We start from the raw sequence: 16752 nt of genomic DNA on the forward strand, positions 1-16752 counted from the left end.
ACGTGGGAACTGTTCTGGGATGCAACCCCCACCCACTTTCCAGCTCCCACTACCTGAGATGGTGGAAGCCAGCACCTCACAGGGCCACCTGATCACCCCAAGCCCCCTCCTCAGAGGAAAGACCCACCCACCGTGCCACTTCGAGGCATGTAAGACCACCCATCGTACCTGGGAGTCCCCTGTGATGGCCAAGACCCCCCCCCCCCAGCTCCCACAAGTGGGCAGCACATTCACTCGTTTCATTTTCTGTTTATTACTTGAAATCACGGTGTTTGTATAGGTTTATCTTTCCCAATTTTGTTTTCATACAGGAAACTCAACGCAAGGTGCTGGGACCCCACAGCCCGAACCCTGAGGGTGGGTAATGCTTTCTTGGGGGAGCCCTGGTGAGGGCAGAGGGGGGCGGGCTGGTTCCTGCCTGGGGCCTCCACCCTCAGACCCGCGGAGGCACAGGTGTTATTTAAAAATCGTTTAAAAAAAAACCAAAACAGAACACATTTAAATAGGTATCCAAGACAGTTCTTCAAAAACAAACCCACTCCTTTTTTCTTTTTTTTTTTTTTGGAAAATGAAAACAAAAAAACAAATCCTTGACCCCTACCCTCTGACCCCTCCCTACCCACCCCCCCACAAAAAAGTTTACAGAGCTACAATTAACACATGATGTTCACATCTGAAAACCATTAACTTTAAACACATAGGGGGGGCGGTGTTCACCTACGACAGGATGAAGGGAGGAACAGGCAGGGGTGGGGGTGTCTGGAGGACAGAAAGGTGGGGCAAGGACAAGACTGGGGGGCAGGGGGCAGGGGGCAGGGCCCGATCATCTCCATTATCAGTAAAAAATAAGTGAATGAAAAAAACTCCACCCCCATTGAAATGGCCCCAGTAGAGGGCTTGTCCCTCTGCCCCAGGGCAATCTGGGGAATAAGGGCACTAGTGGGGAGGGTCCAATTTAGACCAGCAGCGAACCCCCCCCAAGGGGGTTAATGCTACACAGCGTCACCCCTACCGGGGGCTTCACAGCTCAGCACCCCCTCCCCTCCTGGCCGCCAGAGGGCCTCCAGACACAGCCCACAGGCCCAGATCCCTCCGGTGGGGCCAGGAAGGAGGGCTGGGGGTTATTTCCCCTGTCCCCCCAACCATTTCTCTCCCGAGTTTTCAAGAGACTCCCAACCACTATTGGCTCAGAAAATTAATAGTCTATAAATACCCCAAGCTCAGAACAAAAAGGGGGTGGGGCAGGAGGAAATGGCACAGTGCGTGGACACGAAGGCTGGCGGCTGTCTGTCCCCCTCCCTCTCTTTCCTACTCAGGAGAGGGCCCCACACCCCCACCTGAACCCAGAGGCAGGCTGGGGTCAGCCTACTGAAGCGCCCCCCCCCTTTTTTTTCCTGGAAAAAAGAGACCAAGAGAAAAAAGCACAGATGTGGAGGAGACCTGGCCGTGCAGGTGGCGCAGGCGGTCTCCGGTCGCTGTGGGGCCAGCCGGCCGCCCTGGAGGCCGGGGTGCAGCTGCAGCGGGGCTTCCCTCCTAGGCCCTGCCCGTCTGTAAAGTGCATCATGAGGCATCTACGTTTTTGACTTAAACCTGAAGGGGTGGGGGCGGCTTCCTCGTCTCGTCCCACTCTCAACCATCTGGAGTGACTGCTACATATCTGGAGCTTGGGAAGTGGGCGGGGAAGGACCCAGCTCAGGCCGAGGATGGGAGCCGGCGACGGGAGGCAGAGGCGGGGAGGTGTGAGCTGAACCAAGGAGGCAGGAACCGCGTCCATGGAGAGTTCGGAAAACCATGGTAAGAATGGAAATTAAAAAAACAAAAAACAAAAAAACCAACAAAACGAAAAAAAAAAAAAAAAACTAGAAGGAAGCTGGCGGGGAGGGAGGGGCCCCCCGCTGCCCTGACCGCCTGCTCTCCCGCGCGCAGGCCATGCTGGGGGACTCCGGCCCAGGGTGGTCAGGTGAGGGACGCGGTTCCTAGGCCACCACGAACTCTGACTTAATGTCAGGATTGACTTCCGGCTTCCAAACGGAGTCCTCGAAGTCGAGGCCCAAGCCGGAGGCCTCGCTGGGACCGCCACCTCCCCCGCCGCTGGTGGTGTCGCTGCGGCCGGCCTTGCGGCTTGGCGGCCAGTGGTAGGGGCCGCGGGCGTCGCGCCGGGCCTTCCTGCGGAGCCGCTTCTGCTGGAGAAGCAGCTGCAGACGCTCCACCTTGCAGCGCGTGGCCCGGTTTTCCGTCTGCCGCAGCCGGTCCCCTGCAGGGAGGCAGTGATTGTGACCCCTGAGCCCCTCGGGGCAGAGGCCAGACCCCCCCCCCCCGCCCCCGGCCCGGGTGTAAGGCACAACCCAGCCTTCCTGGGCGCAGTGCACCAGAGAGGGAGCCTCGCTCTAGAGTCCACTGGGTCTGTGGTGGAGCCCGGGGCGCAGTGAAGTCCCTGGGACTCGAGGTGTCCCTGACCTGTCCCTGTGCCGACTAGGCCGGGTCCAGGACAGGCGCTGAGCACACCGCCAACACGCCTATCAGGTGCTACATGGGCCCTCGGGCCGGTGCCTTGGTTTCCCCTTCGCGACCTGGGCTGCAGACCAGCCAGATGCAACAGGGGCACTATTTGGCAGACTCGGGATTTACTGGGGGAAACCTGGTCTCTGGGGGACACAAGCTACCCGGAGCAGCTCTGGCCCCCTCCTTCATCAGACTCGGCCATTCACAGAGGCTCCACCTGCCATCTGGACAAGGTGCTGGGGGGCGGGGGGGCCGGCAAGAAGGAAGTACCCCCCTCAGGAGAGGACAAGGACACTTTGTGCCCCCAGCACACATGCTCCCTTCTCTCGGCTCCCGTGCAGAGCAGGGCGAGAAGCAGCTGCTGGCCCCCCCAGCCCCCCGGGGGTCAGCTGCTCTGAGCAGCGCACAGAGGGGCCTTGAACAGCCCAGGGACGGGGGGGGGGGGGGCGCGCGGCTGGACACTCACCCAGCGGCTTGCACATGCGGGCCTGGCTCAGGGAGGCCGGGGCTGCGGCCGCCAGCTTCTCACAGGAGGTAGTTTTGGGGGTGAGGTCCGGGGCGGGAGACGTGGGTGTGCACTGGGCATGGCAGCGCAGCTGGGTCAGGGACGGGGGCATGCCCTGGTAGTGCCGCGTGGCACTCAGAAGGTCATTGAGGATCTGTAGGATGGTGCCGATGTCACGCCGCGGCCGCCCGCTGCTGTCCTGGCAGTTGGGGTGCAGTGTGCCTGCAGGAGGCAGGGGAGTCGCTGCTGAGTGCTCGCGTGACCGACACGTGGCCTCCGGAGCACACTCGTAGATAGGTGGGACCCCGGGGCGAGAGAGAGACACACAGGGTCTCGCACCCCCCACGGGAGCCCACAGCCTCCTGCGTGGTCATACACGTGCCAGGAGACCCTGGGGTGGGGGTATGAGTGAGAACGTACCCCACCCGCAGCCGGTGATCTCTGGGGGGAGCGGGGGGGTGGCACAAGGGTCCTGTGACACCTACCAGAGAAGGTCCCTGAGAAGACCCCCGGGGCATGGTTCACGAAGCTCTCAATGACGGCACCGGGTTTGCGGGAGCGGGAGGTAGGGCTCCCCGCGGGGGTGGGAGTGGGGCTGGTACCAGCACTGGCAGGGGTCGAACAGTCCATCTGCTGGTCGGAGAAAGGAAGGCATGTAAGCTGTGGGGTGCAAGGAGAGTCCCTGGAGTCCAGAGTCTGGCGGTGGCCTTTCGTACAAAGCACACATCTGGGACTCTGAGCCCCTCCCCTCCCCAAGTCTGGGACAGCCCGCCTTCCCGGCCCCAAGAATAAGCCTTCCCTAGACTCACCTCAGAGCAGGCGGCAGAAGCTGAGTGGGATCGGAAAGAGCCGGCGGTGACAGGTGAGGGGGACGCAGAGGCAGGGCTGCTGGACATCGGGGGGACTCGGGCAGCACTGGACACAGGCCGGCAGGGAGAGGACACGGGGGTGGTCATGCTGGGGTCGCCCCGGGCTGCGGCGGCTGCGGCAGCAGCGGCAGCCAGCACGTGGCGGTGTTGTAGTGGGGCGTGCTGGGCAGCAAGCTGCAGCTGGACGAACATCATGTGGTCACCCACGCGCAGCGCCAGGGTCAGCGGCGAGCGGCCGGACAAGAAGTCACTGACCTGTAGAGAGGGGCCCCGTCAGCGCCAGGGCCCCAGCCTGCTGCGCGCCCCCAGCCCGGCCCAGCCCCGGCCCCCCCCGCGCTGTGTGACCTGGGGCCTCTCGCCGCCCCTCTCTGGGCTCTGGGGTCCCTGTCGGTGCCACGGATGCTTAAATAAAATGAATCGGTATTTCCGGAAGACGCCTCCGCCAGCCCGGCCCGGCCCGGGCGCCACTGGGGGCTGTGGGGGACAGAGGCGGGTCAGATGGGGGGGCCTGGCCCTCCCTGGCCAGCTTGGTTCTTTCAAGGGGAAACTGAGGCCAGAGGGGGCAAGGCCCAGTCAGCAGTCACTGCCCTCGAATAACCCCACCCTCCCAGCCCCCAATTCTCTGCCCGTGAATATGGGAGGGGAGCCAATCTCAGACCCCCTCCCAGTTAAGCCACCCAGGCAGCAAGTGGGCGGGAATTCCTGGACAAATTCTTCTTCCTAACCTTTGCTTTCTCAAGATAAATATTTATCTGTCCTGGGTGGGGCTGAGACTGAGGGGGAGGCTTCGCTGCTGCAGGAGGGGGCCCTGATGGTTCTCTGAGGCCTGGGTCCTGTGAGACCTCCACGTAGCCCGAACGCAAACCCCCAAATCTGGTGGGTGGTGGTGGTGGCGGGGGGGGGGTGCATCTGAGCTCAGTCTGCACTGGGCTCCTCCTCTGGAGCCTAGCCAGTGCTGAGCTTTCCCCAGGGGCCAGGATGGTGGTGGTGGTGGGGGGGGAGGTTTCTGAGAAGTGACATAGGCCGGGATGACTCAGAACCACCGCCTCCCAGCCCTCCGCTGGCAGCGGCTGGCGTAACCTTCTCTGCTTGGGGGCCGTGGGGAGGAGGCGAGGGAGGCGGGCAGTGTGCAGCCCCCACCCTGAAGCCTGGTCTGCATGGCACCCCCCCCCAGCCCCAGAGACTCCCCTTGCAGGAAGGGCCTGGGCTGGCTTCCCAAGAGCAACTGGGGAGTCCCCCCCACCCCTCCACCCTGCAACTTCCTCCCTGGAGAGGGCGAATAGGAGGGCATGACTCGGTGCCAGGCGGGGAAACAGCCCTGGGAGCCCAGTCACTCCGCCCAGTGCCCCCCCTCCCTCCTGACGCAGGCACCCTGGGGCGGATGTGAACCGAAGACACCCCTGGTCCCCCTGCCAACCGCAGGCCCCCCATGAGCAGAGAGCTCAGTTCACATCTTCACCAGGAAATCCAGTGCGGCCCCCCACCTAGCTCCCGGGACCCCAGCTCTGCCTTCAGCCCACCGGCCCTCCTGATGGCAGACCACCCAGCGCCAGTGCCCCTCTTCCTCCTTGCTAGCTAGCTGGTGAGGACAGGATGCTACATGTCGGGGAGGGGGCGAGGGCCTCAGGGCAGGAGGAAGGGAAGCCGCTGAGCAGGTTTCCTGCGGCCAGCCCAGCCCAGCCCACCCCCTAACCGGGGCGGGCAGCAGCCTGCTTCCCCCACCCTGGCAGCGGGCGGATAGCTGAGGCCTGTGTCACCCTCCTGGGAGGAGGGCCCCGCCGCCAGAAAAATGAGGAAAGGAGGAGGTAAAAAAAAAAAAAAAAAAAAAAAAAGGCTGCAACAAAACCGGGAACCCGGCTGTGGGCCAGTCCCTGCCTTCCTCCTCAGCTCCTGGCCAGTTGCTAAATATTTTCCTAACATCCTGTCTAGGCTATGGCCCTGGGGCTGGGTGCCCCCCTCCCCCTTTTGGGTCAGAGAACAAAGGCCAAAGGGAGAAGGGGGAAGGGTGACTCCCCACCCCTTACAATGGGGTCAAAGAAGGCGGAAGGAGTGTCACCTAGGCTGGCCCCTCCAGCCCCCCCCACCCACCCACAGAAATTTGGGGGGGAAAAAAAAAAAGAAAAAAGGTCGCCCTGGGGAAACCGCAGTGGCTGTAGAGGGGGTGCTCCTCAATAGGGGCTGGGGACCCAGGCCCTGGTGTGGGAGCGGTGTGGGAGCGTGGGCCAAGGTCACCCCCTCAGGCAGGCTTGTGAAAGCCCAGCCCCCTCCCCCAAGGCAGCCACCGTGGGAGAGAAGGCCCTCAAGGTCAGGTGGTGAGTGTGAGGGGGGAGGAGGAAGAGGAAGCTGGGTGACCAGGCCAAACCGGCAGGAAGGCTGGGTGGCGCGTACCCTCCCTCCCCGAGGGTCTCCTGGGAGCACAAACACCACCCCCCAGGCCCTCCCCCTGGTCTGGGAGGGACCGGCGCGGGTCTTACCTGCGTCTCGGTCAGGCTTTCCAGGGCCTGCATCACAGACTGTTCTGGCCTTGAGGCCTGGGACTGAAACAGAGAAGCCGCTCTGAGCGTGCGCTCTGGTCCGAGGGCCCGGGCGCCAGGGCAGGGGAGCTGCTCGCCGACTGGGACTGCCCTGGCAGGGTGTGTGCTGGGAACCAAGTTCTCAGGGGAAGGGGCTGCCCGCCTGTGCCAGAGCCTCTGGGGCACTCTGCCCCAGCCATTTACCATGAGGCCCGCCTCCACGGTGGGCACCAGCGTCAGCTTGCTGCCGTCCCCCACGCCGAACTCCTGCAGCTTCCCCGAACTGAGCCGGCTAGGAGGAGGAAGGAAGGAAGAGGGTGAGGCCAAGCAGACAAGGCAGCGACCCAGGGGAGAGCCGTGTGCCTGGGGGAGATGCGGGAGCCCTGCCCACCCCTCTCCCTGCCTGGCCTTCAGAGCAGAAAGGTGGTGTGTGGGGGGGGAGGGGAGCGGGGAGTGTCAAACATCTGGCCCAGAGGGCCCCCATGCGAGTGGCTCAAACCTCCTTCCCAGAAGCCCCAACTCGGCACCGGGGCACCACCTCTGCACCTCAACAAAGCACTTTTTCATCACCCGGGCGCCACTGAACCCTTGCCGTCCTCTGCCACCCTTCCCTCACCCCAGGGCCGGCCCCTGCCTGTAATTCACCAACTCCGGCCCGGCGCTCCTCTTTGTGGGAGCCACAGGGCTTAGCCTTTAGGGTCTTTTGCGGGGCCAGGCTCCCCCTCCTCCCTCCCCCCTCCCTCTCTGGCGCAGGCCGCCGCGGCTCAGACAAAGGAGACCCTCCCCCAACCGCCCCTCCCCCACGGGGGCCCCTCCGCTGGGGATGGACACTGCGTGTCCCTGGAGGCCCGCGGGGGGAGTGCTCCCGGGCCTGGAGGCGATTTAAATACTAGGGAGGAGGGGGCGACTGCGAGAGTGTTCGGTGGTTAGAACAAAGGGGGGTAGAAAAACGCAAGTAGGGGAAGAAAACAGCCAGACGTAGAGGGGGGGCACCGAGCAGATGCGGAAGCCAGCGGGAAATAAGGCAGAGAAGGAGGCGGCCGCGCCCCCCACCCCCGCTGCCGGGACCCCCACAACTGACCCGGACTCCTGCCTTCCCCAGAGGGGAGGGGGCGGCCCTCGCAGCCGCCTTTGTGCGGCGACCCCGGGCGGGGGAGGGGGCCGAGGCAGGCAAGGCCGAGCAGAGGGCGCCCGAGAGCGCGCGGCGCGCCCCCGCCCCCCGTCTGGCCGCCCCCTTCCTTCCCCGTGCGGCGCGCTCTTTGTTCCCGCCCGGGGGCCTGGGCCCGAGGGGGCGGCGGGTCCGGGGGCGGCGCGCGGTACCTACGTGTCTTTGTGGAGCAGCGCCAGGCGCTCCTTGGGCACTTTGAGCCGCTGGGACAGCCGCTTGCGCAGCCCCTCCACCGTTTCGTCCGGGGGCACCGACAGCTCATAGCGGGTGCCCGTCGTGCTGTGGATGGCCAGACTCATGGGCGCCGCCTCGGCCGCCGGGCCTAGGTCGCAGGCGCCGCCGGGGGCCCCGCGCCGGCAGCTCCGGGCGCCGCCGGGCTGCGACTCCATCCCCGGCCGGCGCTGGAGGGCTGGGGTCCGCGGGGCGCCGCCAATCCTCGCCGCGCCTCCGGGCAGTGCGGGGGGGGACTCCCCGAGCCGGGGGTCTTCGGGGTTCCTAGGGGAAGCGCACGTCCCCTTCGAGAAAGTCCCAGGAGCCGAAGGTGAATCAAGAATCAAAAATCCGAGCGGCGCTCCGGGGTCGCGTTGGCTCGTCGGGGCGCCTTCCGGGGGTGGGGACTGCACTCGCGGCTCCTTTCAAGGACGCTGGGCGTGGGGGAGGGTCCGGAGGAGGGGGCGCCGCTTAGGCGGTCGCGCTCGGTACCGTCCGCCGCTCGGGCCGCGCTTCCCCGCGCGTCCCCTCCCTTAGCAACAGCCGTCCCCGCCGCCGCCGCCGCCGCCGCCGCCGCCGCCGCCGCCGCTTGAAAGATCTGGGGGTGAAAGTAACAAGAAAAAAAAGTTATAATGTATCAACGTTCCAAGGGGCGGGGCTGCCGCCCCCTCCCATTCACTACTTACTCCGCCGGCCCAGCGTCGGCCAATCGCCGCGCGCCGAACGCTCAGTCGGCCGCGCGGGCGGGCCAATGGGAAGCGCCGCGGCGTTGCCCCACGTGGCCGCGCGGGCCCGCCCCTCGCCCCGCCCCCGGCCCGGCGGCCAAGGGGAGCTCGGCGGGGGCGGGGCTGGCGCCGCTCTGGCCCGCCCCCGCGCTCCACCCGCCCGCGCCGGGGGCCATTCATACGGCCCGCAACAAAGGGCAGGCGGCCCGAGAGGGATCTGGGTGGGGAGGGGGCGGCGCGGGGTCCCGGTCCCGGGGGACGCGGCGTGGGGGCGGGCACTGTCCCAGCGCCAGGAGGGGCAGGAAGCCGGGGGACCTCCCCCAGCGTCTGTCCGGGAAGCCGCCGCGAGCGGAAGCGGGAGGCGATCCTCGCGCTTCGTGGCCGGGCGGCTCTCAGGAGGTTCGGCCGGCGGGCGTCCCCGACCCGTGGGGCGTGAGGTCCGGCGAGGAGTGGGGCTGCGGGCGGGGCCTGCACCCCGGTGACGTGGGCCGGTGCCGGGAGGGCCCCTCCCGCGCCGGTACCACCTTGCGTCCCATCCCTGTCCCGCGGGCCGGGCCCGCTTCCCGAGTCTCGCCCGCCCGAGCCGTGACGTGACGCGGCGTCCCCGGCTGCGCCCGCGCGCGCCGCTTGGGGCTGCGGTGAGTCAGCAGCGCCGGCGCGCCCCCTGCCGGCCCTGCCCGGGAGCGCTGCCTGAAGTCCTGGGGAGGGGGCGAACGAAGCTGCTGCCCCGGGGCCGGGGAGAGGCCTACGGGACCGCTGGCGAGGTGGGAACCTCTGCTAGGGGTCTGAAGCCTCCAAGGCGGGAGGCTGGGGCCGCACAACTGAAGAAACTGAGGCTGAACAGCAACTTGCTCAAGGTCACTCGCGGGGTAGGAAGAGTGCCCGGGAGGCGGGGCGGGGGCTGAGGTCTTGACGGGGCGGTGCTGCTTGCGCCGAGCCCCTCCCATCCCACGACCCGAGGGGCTTACCAGGGCTGGAGACACCTCGAACCCTGCCTGCCCCCAAAACAAAGAAAAGTGGGGCACCCGTAAGAGCCTAGAGTGGGGACCCTCCTACTCATCCCGCGAGATCCCACCCGCACTCACCGGACGCGGCCAGTTCGAGGTCTCAACAGTCCTGAGTGTACCCAGGTCCGGGGACAGCGCGCAGTGGCGGGGCAGGTCTGGGGCCGAGCGGGCGGCCCCCAAGCCTTTATCCGCACCGCCTTCCCTCGGGGTGGAGTTTGGGCGGGCAGGGGGCGGAGGGCCGGGCGGCCGGTGACGCAGGCGGGCCCCCGCCCCTGTCTGCAGGCCAGGGCCCTGGGGCGCCTTGGGATCTGGGCCACCCACCCCTTAAGCCTCGCCTCGTATATTGGGGGTCGCTGCTGAACCCAGGGTCACAAACGGCTTCACTGATGGGCCGGATCCCCAGGACGGGGTTTCGGGTGCACAGGTTGGCTCCCGCCCCACCCCCCTCCCTGCCGCTCTAGGGCCCGGTGCTTCCGCCTGGGGGCGCCCGCGTGGGGGTGTGCAAGGGAGGGGGGTGCCTGAGTCAGCGGCCACGGTCCAGGAAAACAGGCTGGAGTCACCTGCCTGTTGTGGGGGTGCCCCAGCCAGCTGCCCCGGCAGCCTGGCCTCCTGCATCTCTTAACGGTGACCTCAGAAGGCATTTATGGAGCGATTAACCTGCGCCAGGCCAGCCTGGTGCAGCCAGCCACCACCCGCCGCGTTGTGACCTTTCGGAGCCTGTTTCTGCGGCGGTCCATGGCTGCAGTGGCTCACTCTGGGGCCTCGAGGGTGGGCAGATCACCCTACCCATTTCACAGACCAGGTAACTGACACCCCACAGCAGCAGGTGAAAATGCGGCAGGTCCCGTTTCTCCCAGCGTGTTGCTCTGGGTCGGGAACTTTTTGAGGATGACCGATTGGTGTGGGGCCTTCTCAGTGCTCCTGCTCCGTCTGCCCAAAGGAGGGGACCGCAGGACCTATTCGCCTGCCCCTTGTCCATTTATCTGGTGTCTCACTTTATCTGGTCTGACCACCTCCACCTCCACCCTAGTAGTGGGCACCCCTCCCAGGGCTGTGTTCCTTTCCAGGCCCCCATCCTGCCCCCATCCTGCTCCTGCAGCCTCTGACCCGCCCCCTCCCACGCTCACCATCACCCACACCCAGAAGCTCCCAGCCCCACAGGATCAGGAAACCTTTGGGAGGGGGTCGCTGGGGGCTGGGATTGAGGGATGGATTTGGCCGGACAGAGGACAGTGATCCAGAAAGTGAGCCAGCCAGTGCAAAGCTCAGGCTTGAGGGGGTGCTGTGTGTACCCCCCCACCAGGGGGAGCCTGGAGAGTAGGTTGTGGGGCCACCGCTCAGGGCCTTGGAGGGCCCTGCTGCCAGAGGGATGTGGGGGTGGCAGAGGGAGCTGTGCGCTCTGAAGCCAGAGCATCTCCATGCTGGAGGAGCTCCAGATGGAGCAGGTGGTGCTGGGTCAGGGATTTGTAGCCAGGGTAGCCAGGGCTGCGTGATCTCAGGTGGGTCTGAGACCTTGCCCTTCAGGTTACCAGCGGAGCAGCTGGTCCTCCCAGAACAGGGGCCCCGAGCATCCATGCACATTTAGGGATAGGACAGTGCTCTCAGGAAAGGACTGTAGCCCCAGCCTGGCTCTGCAGGTCCAACTGAAGAAACACACTAAGTCAATCCACTTCCTACTTTTTTCCTTGTTTATCCCATGCTCTAGTCAGTCCCTGGGTGTGAGAACACACGCAGTCCCAGGGGACCCCCTTCCTCAGGATCAAACCTTTATGAGAGCCTGCCTTCAAAGAAAGGGTTGCAACCTCCGGTTCCTGGTCGTATGACCCACTCCACCCTGGATGCTTCCACCCCAGGACAAGGCCTCGGTCAACACAGGCTGTTCCTGCAGGCCTGTATCAGGTGTGGGCATCCCTAAGGCTCCACGGCTCACACTTCCCCCAGGAGGCCTCTTTGTGCTGAGAAACCTTACCTACGTCCGGAGCTGTACCCCCAGCCAGAGGCCGACATCTCTCTGGGAACAGGGGTACACCTAGAGGGACTGCTGGTGTGGGTGGTGCCGGTCCTGTAGCTTGGTTGGAAGTGTTACTGTCATGGTTGTGTTCCCTCGACCACCACCTGAACCCCCTACCCTGTCCTCGGTCCCAGGCCTGACCAGGAACTCTAGGGCCTAGGCTCCAGAACACCAAAACAGGGAGGAACGGGCCTGCACCTGTGGGCCCATGGCTGTCAGCATTCTCTGGCCTGGGGGTTCCTGGGAAAGTGGCGGCCAGCTCCTTGGGCCTACCAGCCCGAGTAGGGGAACCCAGAGAGAAAGCCCGCATAGCTGGGAGCTGGTCTGGAGGCCCTGCAAGCACAGTTCCCGCCACACTGAGCGCCCGTGAAGCCACGGGACAGTCACTCGCATGGGACCGTGACACACGAGTACACAGCCCATCTGTGCCGACAACATGCCCAGGAAAGGCCTCCCTGTCACCTCCAGGCTGCCAGTGACACATGGGAAGGCCCAGACTCTCCTGCACACTCACCCCCCTGGAATCCCCTGCCACCCTGCTCAGGCCCAGGGCTAAGGAAGGGAGATGAGGAGACCCCTTCCCTCAGAGTCTCCTGCTGGCCACCTGCAGCAAGCTTCTGGGCCACCCCTGTGCTTGCAAAAGGGAAGAAATGGGGCAGCACAGAAGCTGCCCAGTGTTAGGGCTGCCCCCACCCAGCTGCCCCACCCCATCTGGGGCCAGCCCAGGGGCCTGGACAGCACAGAGGTGCCACCACCACCGGGGATGAGGCGCACGGCCAGCCAGGGCCACCCACAGGCCGGGTGAGCAGAGGGCTGGGCCTCTGTGGGAGCAGGCAGGACCCGCCTCTTCCCAGCGTGGCTGGGACGGGCCGGGGTGCCCACAGGGCAGACGGCACAGCCTGAAACCTGGCAGAGCCCCAGGAGGCTGTCCAGCAGCCCAGGCCTGGCCCAGGAGCTGGAGCCACGCCCCTGCCAGGCCAGCAACTTGTGCCAATCCCCACCCTCTTGGAATGATGGCAAACAACCTGCCCCCCACCTACCCTGGTTTCACGGGCTATGCCCCCTGCACACCCCCACTCCCCAGTTTACTAGACCCCTGAGGACCCCTTGGGCCCCAGCTTCCAAACGGTGGAGGCTGAGGCTGTTATTTAATGCCTTATCCCACCGCAGGGAAATGCAGAGCTGGGACAAAGACCAGGCAAGGTCCTGAAGACACAGTCCCAGACAAGACACAAAACCAGCATACACGAGTCAGGTCCCTGGTTTTTAATGGGGGGCTCAAGCTGGGGCAAGCTGTCCCACGGAGGTAACTGGGAGCTGAAGTCTCCACGGCAGGGTCTACAGAGTCAGAGGGATGGCGGGTGGCACATCAGGTTGGGAGGGAGGGAGCTGGAACGTGGGAAGAGAGCCCATGGTGGGGGGGTACACACAGCCCCCCTCAAAAAGCAGAGCAGGTCTCTGGGCTCACCCCCAGCCACCAGGCCTGCCAGCCCTGGCAAGAAGCCTGTTCCCTGGGTTTGATGGGGCGTGCTCTTGGCAGAAAACTAGAACCGTGCTGCCCCCTGGCGGCCTTCTCTGGCAAGACCAATCCCTCCACACGGAAATCCCTTTAGGCGGCTTGCTGACCTTCCTCCCCACCCCCCCCACGGTCAGACTGGACCCGCGCGAACTGGTTCAGCCTGCCCAGGACATCCTCTGCCCAGTTCTGGGCCTCGGTTTCCCTGCTGGCAAGGACCACGCACTGCCTACTCGAGAGCTTTCACCAGGGCCTCGTTGGCCTCGATGCGGATTTGGATCTCAGCCCTGGAGGCCTCATCTGCTGCCCCTGACAGCTCCGACTGCGCCTTCTCCAAGTTCACCTTGGCTGCCTGCAGGAAGTGGGCAAATGGGTGAGAGCCAAGCAGCGACCCAGCCTGGTGCCTGCCCCTCCACCAAACTCCAGTTCCCTTCCCTGAAGCCCATGAACTCTAGGACAACCCCAGCCTCCTAGGTACACCAGTCTCTCCTGGGACACTCACCCCCACATCCAGCATGTCCAGCGTCACAACCTCTTCGGCCAGCAACTGGACTGAGGAATCAGCATTCACGGTGACAGAACCACTGCTCACTACAGAAAGAGAAAGACGTAAGACCTCCCCACCCAGTCGTAGGTGACACGAACACCCCCAAACCAGAGAAGTGGCTCCACAGGTAGCCCTAGAACCTAACATGGGAAACAGACAGCTGGAGAGAATGGAATACGCACAGGGGGCCCAGGAGCACCCACTGGGGGCTGGACACACAGAATAGAACCTTGTTTCTTCACCCACCAGTCCATCAGCTAAGCTCGGATCAGGGATGATCGGGGAGCTGAATTTGAATCCTGGCTGTCCCTCCGAGTTGTGCTGGGGAAGCACTTCTTGGGATCCAGGATCCTACACCTCCTCTTAATCGGCCCCTCCCGCATAGGATTTGACTTGTCTCTCAGACACCTGTCCCCCACCCCTACCCTGCCTCCCTACAAGCTCCTTAACCCCAAGTTTGCCCTATGTACTGTTCTTTTATCAACTCTATGACCTGAGACTGGGACCAGCCTGATGAAGTATGGGGCCCCTACCCAGCTCCATCCCACTGGACTCACCGAAGTATTTGGAGGTGGTGCCATCCTCAGCATGGACAACAACCAGCCCTGGCCGCAGGACCTGCAGGGTGGGCACGTGGGCCGCAAGGATGCCAAAGGCTCCTGTCTGCGTGGGCACATCCACTTGCCGGACGTTGGCACCGTTGAAAAACACCTGCAAAAAACACACAGGGAATGCGTCACTGCAGCCCAGTGTTCCAGCGCTCGAGACTGGCTCCCCTGCAGGACAACGGTCAAAGGCGGGAGGGAACACGGATGCGGAACCCAGAGGCGGTCACGCTGGGGCGGGGACTTCAGTTTCGGTCCCCCGCAGCACCTGAGTACCGGCATCTAGCGCAGAGCCCGTCCACACAGAAATGCTGTAAGAGCACAAAAGGCGCAGCGACCCAGGACAAGTGCCCGAGGCTCTGGGACCTGCGGGACGGGGCGGTCCAGTCCTTGGGCGTTGGGACTCCAGAGAAAGGTTACTGAACTCGGAAGACTGTATAGGGCTCGGATTCCAGACCCCAAGAAAGCGCGTAGGGCGCAGATCAAGAGTGTGGGGCAGCCCCTCTGGGACTGGGGGGCTCGGAACCCGGACCAAACGAGGCGGAGGGGGCATGGGTCAGCGGCCCCAGATGCGGTTGTGGGCCTCGGGGCCCCGGGGGCTGGGGAGCGCGGATTCCAGACGACACCGGGGAGGAGCACAGAGCGCGGAACAAGTGGGGATCGACAACCCGAAGGCTGGGGTCTCCGACTGCGGACCACTACGGGTCCGGGCTGGAAATGTCGACCAAGGCGGGGTCCCGAGACGGACCGGCACCCGAACCTGCGTGGGTGAGGCGAAGGTGAAGGACATCTGTCCCGGGCCCGCAGCCGGGGCCGGAGCAGCGGCGGCCTCGGCGTAGGCGCGGGCCCGGCGTCCGAGGGAACGCAGGCCGGGGCGGCGGAGGACTGCGACGGGTAGCATGGCGACGGCTGCGAGCGGACTCCGGCCGGACGCAGGCAGCTTGGAGGACGAGGAGGACGACGCCCGGGGACTTCTGGGAAGGAGTCCAGGCAAAGGCGCACGCGCGAACTACGACTCCCAACGAGCCGCGCAAGACATTGCAACGACGCATTGCGCCCCGCGCGCGGCATGCTGGGGGTTGTAGTTTCCTTCCAGTCCTACCTGCCAGCCGGATGGCAAGATGGGATGTGGGTCAATGCGGAGGACCAGAAGCCTCCGCGGAGCACGGGTCATTTGAATTCAAGGTTTTGGAGGCGCTCATCGGATGCCAAGCACAAGATCCATCAAGGGGAATACCAAGATTCCGGCTCTGGTTTGGGGCAGTGGGGACGTTTATCAAACATTCAATGTAACGAATACGCAAATCATATGGCATATTAGAAGTTAAAAAGCATTTAAAAGAGAAAAGAAAAGCAGACTTGGGAGCCAGGATGGGGTAGGCTGCGACTGTTAGAGATGCAGACGTGCCGGGAAGGACATCCTAGGCGGAGGGTCTAGCGCGGATAAGCGCCCGGCGCGCTGCGAGCGCGGCGCGGCTCGGCTGCAATCCCCGAGCGCCGGCAGAGGGCACTCCGCGACCGGAGATGCATTCGCCGCGGCCCCGCCCAGCCCCTGCCCCCGCGCGCCGTTGACGCACGGACGCGTGCGCGGGCGGCCCGGGGCTCCGCTGACGTCATCTCGGCTCGCGCAGCCTCGCTTGCGCCGTTGACGTCACCACTCCGCCCCCGCGCTCACGCAGGTGGTGCCTCGGGCCAGACCCCCAGGCCCACATCTTGGTCTCCGGCAAAACGCGGAGTGTGGGTTGGGCCGGGCTGGGGCCGACACCGGGTAGGGCCTTGGCTGAGGGCAGAGAGGTGCAGGCCACAGGGGAGGTAGCGGCACTCGGGCCCGGGTCTGGGTAGGCGCGTTGCGACGCGGTGTTGCCTCGGAGACTCCCCAACCCCGGGGACTGCCTGCGCCCTGGCTCCCTGCCTTCCAATATCTGGGCCGCCTGCGGCCAACACAGAGGAAGGACCCAGGCTTAGCGCCCAGACCCCCGCCCCCTCTGGGCCGGCGCTGTGGGACAGAGTCGGGGCATCCTGGCCCAGGGTGCGCGTGTGCAGAGAGAAGCCCCATTCGCATTTCTAGGGGTGCGTCCTGTGCGCAGTCCCAACCGTTCCCAGAGCTCCGGACCCCACATGGAGGCAAGCCCAATCTACGAATCAGTCGGCTTCTCGAACCCATCCACTGGACAATTTCTCTCCCAATTCCTACTCCAGGGTGGCCAATGGGTAAAGGCCCCAAACCTAGAGTTACCCTGGAGATGGCCAGTGGACCCCCGTCGGCATGGCTTGTCCACTCAGTGGGGCCACTAATGGCCACTATTACCGGTTTGCACGGCCCAGCCTCCTCCCCTGTCCTCCAAACAGCTGGGTTCACACAGAGCCAGAGGCATCATGTCATTCTCCTGATGGGAACCACAAGACGGCTTTCCTTGTTCCAACACAACACATTGAACTACAAACATACTTTCGTACCTCAGGTCCTTTGCACATTCAGCTCCAACTCGCTTGAGTCCGCCTTTCCTGGGTATTTACGCACTTAACAAGCACTTTTTGTCTTCAGTGTGCCAGCCCTGTGCCATGCCTGGGAAC

The 16752-nt window shown here is 64.7% G+C and overlaps 2 protein-coding genes across 7 annotated transcripts; both read right to left on the bottom strand.

Annotated features, from left to right (window-relative positions):
* Positions 1-233: 233 nt before the first annotated feature.
* Positions 234-9717, bottom strand: MIDN (midnolin). Of its 6 annotated transcripts, none has more exons than XM_025861198.2 (9): positions 9578-9717; positions 7714-8365; positions 6594-6681; positions 6351-6413; positions 4222-4350; positions 3817-4131; positions 3493-3667; positions 2969-3229; positions 234-2254 (listed from the first exon to the last, which is right to left on the bottom strand). In XM_025861198.2, exons 2-9 carry the CDS (start codon positions 7944-7946, stop codon positions 1977-1979), a joined length of 1542 nt encoding a protein of 513 aa, XP_025716983.1. In that variant the 5' UTR covers positions 7947-8365; positions 9578-9717; the 3' UTR covers positions 234-1976. The 6 variants fall into 6 exon arrangements, with proteins under 6 accessions (XP_025716983.1, XP_025716985.1, XP_025716984.1 ...); XM_025861200.2 differs by having other exon boundaries at positions 3493-3637; positions 9578-9716; XM_025861199.2 differs by having other exon boundaries at positions 3493-3640; positions 9578-9716.
* A 3044-nt stretch (positions 9718-12761) lies between these two features.
* On the bottom strand, positions 12762-15161 carry ATP5F1D (ATP synthase F1 subunit delta). Its single transcript, XM_025861276.2, has 4 exons — positions 14939-15161; positions 14131-14284; positions 13529-13617; positions 12762-13378 (listed from the first exon to the last, which is right to left on the bottom strand). Exons 1-4 carry the CDS (start codon positions 15077-15079, stop codon positions 13256-13258), a joined length of 507 nt encoding a protein of 168 aa, XP_025717061.1. The 5' UTR covers positions 15080-15161; the 3' UTR covers positions 12762-13255.
* Between the last annotated feature and the right edge of the window lie 1591 nt (positions 15162-16752).

Source organism: Callorhinus ursinus, unplaced genomic scaffold (genome assembly GCF_003265705.2).
Source record: "Callorhinus ursinus isolate GAN/ISIS: 27379988/994484 unplaced genomic scaffold, GSC_fseal_2.0 scaffold77, whole genome shotgun sequence".
In the NCBI taxonomy this organism is placed as follows: domain Eukaryota; kingdom Metazoa; phylum Chordata; class Mammalia; order Carnivora; family Otariidae; genus Callorhinus; species Callorhinus ursinus.